Source organism: Helobdella robusta (genome assembly GCF_000326865.2).
Source record: "Helobdella robusta unplaced genomic scaffold HELROscaffold_71, whole genome shotgun sequence".
NCBI classification, from domain to species: Eukaryota; Metazoa; Annelida; class Clitellata; order Rhynchobdellida; family Glossiphoniidae; genus Helobdella; species Helobdella robusta.
In genome coordinates this window covers 563,725-572,987 of record NW_008705401.1, presented here as the reverse complement: position 1 = coordinate 572,987, position 9,263 = coordinate 563,725, and the positions used below count along the sequence as shown (strand labels likewise).

At 32.1% G+C, this 9,263-nt stretch overlaps 2 protein-coding genes across 2 annotated transcripts in view; one reads left to right on the top strand and one right to left on the bottom strand.

Annotated features, from left to right (window-relative positions):
* Positions 1-5,171, bottom strand: part of HELRODRAFT_187554 (hypothetical protein) — a 6,357-nt gene extending 1,186 nt beyond the window's left edge. Inside the window, exons 1-13 of the mRNA XM_009031270.1 lie at positions 4,991-5,171; positions 4,597-4,731; positions 4,132-4,225; positions 3,757-3,840; positions 3,429-3,557; positions 3,124-3,214; positions 2,930-3,008; positions 2,411-2,625; positions 1,861-2,015; positions 1,440-1,558; positions 868-940; positions 572-675; positions 114-184 (exon numbers count right to left, since the gene is read on the bottom strand). Of these exons, the coding sequence (XP_009029518.1) occupies positions 114-184; positions 572-675; positions 868-940; positions 1,440-1,558; positions 1,861-2,015; positions 2,411-2,625; positions 2,930-3,008; positions 3,124-3,214; positions 3,429-3,557; positions 3,757-3,840; positions 4,132-4,225; positions 4,597-4,731; positions 4,991-5,049 (1,408 nt within the window). The 5' untranslated portion in view covers positions 5,050-5,171. The remainder of the gene's footprint in view (positions 1-113; positions 185-571; positions 676-867; positions 941-1,439; positions 1,559-1,860; positions 2,016-2,410; positions 2,626-2,929; positions 3,009-3,123; positions 3,215-3,428; positions 3,558-3,756; positions 3,841-4,131; positions 4,226-4,596; positions 4,732-4,990) is intronic.
* A 339-nt stretch (positions 5,172-5,510) lies between these two features.
* Positions 5,511-6,187, top strand: HELRODRAFT_181472 (hypothetical protein; the record flags this gene model as incomplete). The annotated part of the gene is made up of 3 exons (XM_009031269.1): positions 5,511-5,573; positions 5,705-5,938; positions 6,056-6,187. 3 exons carry the CDS (start codon positions 5,511-5,513, stop codon positions 6,185-6,187), a joined length of 429 nt encoding a protein of 142 aa, XP_009029517.1.
* Between the last annotated feature and the right edge of the window lie 3,076 nt (positions 6,188-9,263).

The window sequence follows — 9,263 nt, the reverse complement described above, 5'->3', positions numbered from 1 at the left end:
CAAACAATTTCAATGAAATTTGCATTTCTGAAAACCTCGTTCCTAAATATATATATATATATATATATATATATATATATATATATATATATATATATATATATTGTATATACCCCGGTATATATTGATATTCTTTCTATATTGTTCATCTTCTTCTAAGTCGTCCAAGAAATCATTGAAATCCCTGGATATCAAACAGTCAGTCAATCGCAAATCAATTAGTCTAATAATCAATCAATTGATTAATTAATCAATCATTCCATCACATAATTAACCAATCAACCATTCATTCATTTAATCAATCTCATAATTAACCAATCAATCAAATAATCAATCTAGTACGACCAGTAACATCAACATTTGATGATCACTCACTTACTCAACCAATCAATCAATCAATCAATCCACCTACCAGCCAACCAACAATCAATCAACCAGCCAACAAATCAACAAATCAACCAACCAACAATCAATCAGCCAACAAATCAATCAACGAATCATCAATCAATCAACCAACCATCCAACAATCAATCAGCCAACCATCCAACATTCAATCAACCAACCAACTAACCTTCCGGCGCTACTTCCGGCGTCCAGTTCAACGTCATCAGTGATATGCTTCAACTTCCACATCCTTCTACTAGCCCTCTTGCCAAATAATTTCTTAATCAATATCTGTGAAAGAATGAATGAACGAACGAACGAATGAATTAATTTATGGATAAATGGTTGTATAGATAAAAAAACAGATGTATATACATACATACTTGCACGCATGCACACACACATACAAACAAACATACATACAAACAAACAAACAAGCACACATACAAACAAACATACATACACACAAACATATATACATACCACTTCTGGTAAATTCTTCGGATTCATCTTCTCAAAATTGTCGTCGTTGATGTTCATATTTTTTAAATCAAATCTTCAAAATTGAAAATTTTAATTTATAAATGTCAATTTTAGTGTATTACTATCGTGTGTGTGTGTGTGTGTGTGTGTGTGTGTATGTGTGAATGTATGTATGTAACTGTGAATGTATGTATGTATGAATGTATGGTCCCCTTGTTGATAAAAGCTATGAAGGAGCTAAAATCAATTTCAGGCTTTATTTATGTTCGGGGTTCCTGCACAGAAAGGTACTTCGTTGCTCCTTCCATAATACAAAATGCATTAAATCTTTGTAATAATATTGAAATGTATTGTTTTATGTAACGCTTATTTTCCGGATTGCCGAAAATCTCGACAATTTTTGCTATTAATTGATTAATTGTGTGAATGTGTCTATGTATTTCATCATAATTATGGATAAAATTAACGTAATTTCTCTAGCAACACTAATTATCGATAGAATTAATGTAATTTCACTAGCAACACTAATTAGCCTAATTCCCTAATGTCACTAACTCCCTAATTTTACCAACCCAAGAACGGTGTCACCGGGTTTGAGAATACGCCCGAGATGGGTTCTGCACTGGTACTGCTGATGGCCAATCTCCCCTAACTCACTCGTCTTCGTCAACCACACGTGCCCCAAGTTGTGCTGATCGGTCGGTTAGTCGGTCGGTCGGTTAGTTGATTGATTGATTGATTGGATTAATGGTTAGATTACTGATTGATTGACAGGTTAGAAGAATGATTGGTTTGATAGTTGAGTGAATGATTGATTAGTTGACCGGTAAGATGGTTGTTTGAATATATGAAGTGAAGGACTATAACTAAGTAGCTGAATAATAGATAACACATTAATTACATAGTAAACAAACATGAGTCAAATTTGAATTCTACTAAACTAAAACTTCAAAACAAATAATGTCTCTCTTTCTCACTTTTTTCCCCTCTCACCTTATTAGATTCCCAGCCTTGACCTCCTTTCTTCTCTTTGGAGTGACGATCGTCCAGTAGTTCGCAGTGCGTCACGATGAACTCGGTGAGTTGCTTCGGATGGCATATGGACAGCACTGGATTCCTCCAATATACATCGCTCCTTATGACCGATGCTGTGTTGGTGAGTGGTGGTGGTGTGTTTGATTGACGGACTGATTGGTTGATTGGTTGGTTGGGGGATAAGTGATAGGTTGGTTGAGATGGATTGGAGGAATGGATGGATGAGTGAATGGATAATTAATTGATTGAAGTATTGATAAATGGATTGATTGATTTGTTAGTTGATTGACTGATTAGAGGAATGAATAATTAATGGATTGAAAATTCGATTGATTGATTGAAGATGTTCATTTACTACAAGAAAAGATGAAGATGATGACGATAAAGATAATGATGACATCTGACGACGACAACGGAAAGATACTCATCTGCAGCAGAAGTAAAACAAAATCGAAAAAATGTTTTTCCCCAACTAAAAAATGGACCAAAGAAACTAAATAGCTCATACATTTACAAGTCGTTGGGTCGATAATGTAGATCATACTGGTCACTCTGAAGACCACACACAGCTGACCGATGTTGCCTAATTGTCGTGCGAACTGCGGGGTTAAGCAGACGACATTATCCTTGCATAACGGCACGACTTCGACGCAAAATGTATGCTTGTAGTTGTAGATATTGCTCTTTTGGTCGTGAGATATCAACTCTTTGGCTGTGTTGGATCTGTGTGTATGTGTGTGTGTGTGTGTGTTTGTGGGTGTGTGTGCGAGCGTGTGTAAGTTTATTTGTGTGTTTGCAAATGTAAGTAAAAAAATTTGAGAATTATTTGTATAGTAGTAAGGATGTCAAACAACGATTTGATGACCGACAGATTGGTTGGTTACTGGCTGATTGATTGATTAGTTGACTGACTGTGTGTTTAATTGATTGAATAATTGGTTGATTAATTGAAAGATCAGTTGTTGATTAGTTGTTGATAGATTGTTTAATTGAGTGATTGGCTGGCTGGCTGGCTGGTTAGAACCACCTGCATGGAACAACAGCCTGCAAAAAGTCGACCATCTTTCTTGCCTCTTGTTGGTTCTGATAATAAAAGTCCAGTCCCTCTAAGAATTTTAATTAATTTATTAATCAATTAATCAATCAATCCATCAATTAATCTCTCAATCAACTGATCAATCATCCATCAACCATCCAATCAATCAATCCATCAACACCAACCATGAACTTGTTTAACATTGGAACACGTAAGGTGTGCCTTGTGCTTCAATATAAGCTGTTCCAGGTAATATAATGTCTTCTTGTGTGATGTCTACATGATTAATAATTTTTTACAAGTAATAATTATTGTCATAATCAACCAACCAACCAACCAACCAACCAACCAACCAACCAACCAACCAACCAACCAACCAACCAATTAGTCAATCAATCAGCAACCAACTCACCAACCAGTCAATCAATCAGCAACCAATCAACCAACTAACCAACCAGTCAATCAATCAGCAACCAATCAACCAACTAACCCTTTGTCTAATTTGTACGCAAGCTCTCCAATAATCTTTAGCTTCGACCCTATGGCAGTCATCACACATTTGATTATTGACCACGTATTCTATAAGCAATTTCTCTTGCAATATTGCTCCCTGCATGACCTGTTACCAAAGATAATAAAATTTTCACATGAATAATTAACATTAACATACATAGATACATACATGCATACATAAATGTATTCATATATAGACACATACATACATGCATACATACATACATAAATACATACATACATAAATACATACATACATACATAAATACATACACATACATACAATCATATACATACATACATACTTCTTTTTGAATGGTAATTTTGACTTTGAGTCTTTTCGAATGTGGTTCTGTCCATGAGAAACCTGCATCAACCAGACGAACTGACTGATGTTTTTTAATTATTAAATTAATTAATTAGTATATTAATTAATCATTCAATCAATCAATCAATTAACCAATCAATCAACTAACAAACCAATCAATCAATCAGCTATCCATCCAATCCAATCAATCAGTCATATAAAGGAAAAAAAAATACATAATCAATATATCACCATCACAATATTATAAACATGAATGCTATTAAGTATTAAAATTATATTATATCATAATAATTATAGCATAATAATTAGCAATAATAATAAATAATTAGCAATAATAATTATTATCTCTGACTTTATCAATGCCTTTGATTCTTTTAAGACATAACGCAAGCAGTTCTCTAGATTCTAAAGAAGCTTTAACCCATGAATTTGGAGGTTGAAGATATCTAGGTGGGGATATTTTATTATTATGATTAATAATAAAAATAATTATTATTAATAATAATAATTATTATTATTATTAATTATTATTATTACCATTCGTGTGATTTATAATTACAAAGTTTTTTAATGAATTTATTTGAAATCTTTGCCAAATTTTCTGTAACTTTATACATAGACATAGATAGATTGATTGATACAAACTGCATATGTACATACAAACAAACATACATACGTATACAAATACATACATACAAACAACTATTATATATAGACATAGAATATAGATAGATTGATACAAACAGCAGATACATACAAACAAACATACACATATAATATAAAAACAAGCAACAAGCCCATTTTAATTTCAACACACCTCTCACAGTTCCTACAGAAGTAGAGTGTATACTGTTTGGGAATGTCATCACTAATTCCCACCCTATTCTTCAGACAGTTCACACACGTATTTGCTGGATTTGGCACGATGGGGATGCCACATTCGCAGCAAAGACTATGGGGATTTGATTTTGACAGTAGATTTGGTATGTAAAGATAACCAAGGTAGATTATTATATAGAAAAAATCTTATTTTACATTAAATTTAATTACAAAAATTTTTAATAAACTTTTATTTTAACTTTTATATATGATTATAATGAAAATAAAAATAAATGAAAAAAATTTTTTGAAGAGTTTACTATTAATAATTAATAGTAAACTCTTCAAAAAATTAATAATTAATTATTAATTTTACACTTTTTTCTACTAACATGGCCTCAGACGGATGATTAGCCGAATCCGGATTTTCTTCCTCCGGCATATATTCCATTTTACAAATCTTAACAAATTTGAACGTTAATCTGAAAGTTTTAATCACAAAAGTTATACAGACGTAACTTTCAATATTTTAATTTTCTAGCAACAAACACGTGTGGCTTGTGGCCATTAAAATGTTGGGCAATGCAAATAACCAATATGTATTTTAAATAAAGTTATTTAATTACTAATACGTTTTAATGATTAAATAACATACATTAAAAATCATTATTTTAAAATATATAAAATAAATATTTATTTTTATAAAAGTTAAGATTTATAGAATTTATAGATGAATTTTGTAAAAGTATATTTTTTACTTTTACTTAAACTTCTAGTCCTAAAGTGATTTTCGGCTGTCCATATAATTTTTCATTATCGTCCAATTTTCTACATCATTCAAGGTTGTCAGCGTTCTTTACTTACAAAATTCAAATTAAATAATTAAAAAATTGTTTAATTAAATTACCTTAAATGGTATTTAAATTTGGCATATTTTCCGGAGGCATTGAACGTGCGAGCGTTGATAATCATAAGGTTAGGAGAACGAAATTAGTCAAGGGAGTAGTGGATAAAAAACAAGGTCGTAATACGTGCGCACTACTAATAAAATATTGATACCTTTTTAAATAAATTAAATTAAAGTATTTTAACATTTATTTTCTAAGCACTTGATCCCGAACAAGGAAATCTCGAAGGAGGCCACAGTTTTTCGTTTCGAGAGTAAAAAAGTTCACCCCGTTGTAGACATGCCTGTCAGTTTAGGTACAACTCCACACATCACCTTCACGACGTCTGCCCACTCGAGTGCAGCGTCTTCTGCCGGATCGAAGATACCCCAAGGTCTGATCCCGGCCAGTGCTGGCTACAACCAGATTGTCAAGCTTCAGAAGTTGTTTCTTGTTAGTATTCTTTTTTAATTGTGTTTTTCTATTGATTTTTCACTTTTAAACATTTTTAAAAATCATTATTACCATTGTTATATTTTCACTAATTTAAACTAATTTTTTCTAATCCAGAAACAGGATGGTAAGTTTGTGTGGCAGAAGAAGGGACCAAGAGATGTCGGCCTCTACCTGACTGCCCTCGGTCTGACGGCAGCTGGATTAGGAGTTAGTGTCTACCAGATCATCAAAATGTCGTTCAATTAAAGTTGATGTGCACAGCAACTACAAAGACGTTGATGGCAAAAAATTATTTAAAACTTAAGAAACTATTAAGATATGTATATCATTATTTGTGAATTTTAGTTCTATTCTGTTGAAGTTTATCATCTGATTGATTGATTGACAGATGGATGGATTGATTAATTGATTGATTAATTGATTGATTGATCATTTAGTTGATTAATAAAAGTTTATATACATACATACATTTATATATATATATATTTATATATATATACAAAAAGATTCGAAATTGTGTTTAAATTTGTGTTCAGTTTCATAAGTGGAGTACACTCGCAAGTACACACGTAGTCACGCTGACACACGTGTATGTACAAGTTCGTATCGTTTGGCAATTTATATAGCGCTAATAAAAACTAAAAAAGTTTCATCGAAATCAGTAATCTTGAAATTGCTTTAAGAGAGAGAGTTAAGATTGACATGATGTTAGATCAGTCAGTAGCAATCTAGGTGATGATGATGGTGACGGTGGTTCTGATGATGATGAAGAAGATGTTTGTGAGGATGACGACGATGATGATGACGGTAATTGGAATTGGATGAAAAGCGAGCGAGTGTTCTCAGATGATTGACACTCAACTTGATGACGAAGAAGAAGATGATGACGACGATGATGAAGAAGAAAGTGATGATGACGAAGAAGAAAATGACGACGATGATGATGATGACACTCGCGAGGATGATGATACCGATATTGGTGTTGATGATGATGATGATGTAGATAACAATGCTTATCGTTCAAAGAAGTGATCGAATGTTCAAGTCTACATTTTGTTATAATAAGAATAATTATAAATGATAATTATGACGACGATGATGGTGATCTTTCCAACGATGGTGTGATGTTACAGCACCATTAACATCACGTCTATCTACTTGTCACGTGTATGTATGTTCTCTCTCTCTCTCTCTCTCTCTCTCTCTCTCTCTCTCTCTCCCTCTCTTTCTGTGTCTCTTTGTATTTTTCTCTTTCTTCCTTTCTATCACTCTTTTTTTCTCTTTCTTTCTCTATATATAAATAAATACATTTCTCTGTTCTTTAACTTGTAATCTACCGACTTAACACATTTAAATTTCTCTCTTTTCTCTCTCTCTCTCTCTCTATATATATATATATGTATATATATATATATATATATATATATATATATAATTTGTTGCTTTATGGTAACATTAAACTTTTCTAATTTTTGTTTCCTTGCTTTAATCATCCGTCAGTCAATCAAAAAAAAACAAAATATACTGTAATAATTATATATAGAGAGAATATGTATACATGTGATGTACATACATATAACAATTATATATAGAGAGGATATATAGATATAGATATATATATATATATATATATATATATATATATAGTAGCAATAATAATAATATTAATTGTTGCATTAATAATGTTAATAACTTTTTTAAAACAATTTCCATTTAAGCTGTTAATTGCAGTCTGCAAGCCACGTTCTTCAGTTCGTTATTGTCATTATTATTATTATGATTATTGCTGTTGTTGTTATTGTTGTTATAATTTTTGTTGTTATTAATGACGTCATCGTCCTTTGTCGTGTTATCATCGTCGACTATGATGTCCCTATCATCGTCGTCGTCGTCGTCCTCTTTGTTCATATTGTTATTATTATTATCATCATCGTTGTTGTTGTTGTTGTTGTTTTCGTTGTTGTTGTTGTTGTTGTTTTCGTTGTTGATGTTGTTGGTGTTTGTCAAGGAGGATGATAATGATGACGATAACAATAGAATTTGAGGTCTATTTAGTAGTGATAAAATGGAGTAATTATTATTATTATTGTTGTTGTTGATGTTGTTGTTGTTTTTGATGTTGTTGTTGTTGATGTTGTTGTTGCTGTTGCTGATGCTATTACTATGGTTTTGTAAGAGACACGTTTTGTAGAAATGTTGTTGATGATGTATTTGTTGATGATAATGATGATGTTGTTGCTGGTAGTAGTGATGGTATGATTGATTTAGTTGTTGTTGTTGTTGGTGATGATGGTGATGATGATAAAACAGAGGATGGTGATGATGATAATGATGTGGCTGCTGTGGTTGAGTTTTGAAACTTGGAGTGAGCAGAGAAATCGCCGAATTGTTGTTATATCGGTTGATGATGTTGTTGTTGCTGATGTTTTTGTTGTCATTGTTGATGTTGTTGTCGTTGAAGTTGTTGATGTGTTTGTTGTTGTTGTTGTTGCTGTCGTTGTTGAAGTTGTTGTTGTCGTCACAATCATCGTCATTATTATTATTATTGTAACGAGATTTTATTACGTCATCATCGTCGTCGTCGTCATCATCAGCTTTCATAACCATCTCGTACCGACTATCGCCTTGGTGATTGAGATGGTGATGTTGGTTATAATAATAATAATAATAATAACCATCAAGTAGATTAGTGTTATTATTGTTATTTTCACCACCAATGTTATCGTTGCTATTAATTTTCTCCTTATGATTATTGTTACTATTACTATCATTCTCATCATTATTATTATTGTTGTTGTTGTTGTTGTTGTTGTTGTTGTTGTTGTTGTTGTTGTTATTGTTATGCGATTTAATGACGGTGACGTCATCGAAGCATTCTTTCTCCCTCCTTTCTCTCGCTCGTCTGTTCTGAAACCAGATCTTGACCTGAATGAATGAATGGATGAATAAATGAATGAACGAACGAATGAACTAGTGAACGAATGAACGAACGAATGAATGATCGAACGAACGAATTAATAAATAAATGAATGAACGAATCAACAGTTGGACGGAAAAATGCACAGTTAAAAAAATTAAACGAATGAATTCTTTAATAAAAATTACATTTCAAATATATACCGTGCTAGCAAATGGACTAAATAAATGACCTATATAAACGATCTTGACCTATTTAAACGTCTTTTACATATGAAAAAAAACCATCTTTGACCTTTGAACTTACCCTGTTTTCCGTGAGGTTGAGGTTGGCAGAAAGTTCGGCGACGTCGATGCTACTTAAATAATGCGTGCTTTTGAATTTGTCTTCCAATAAGTATACCTG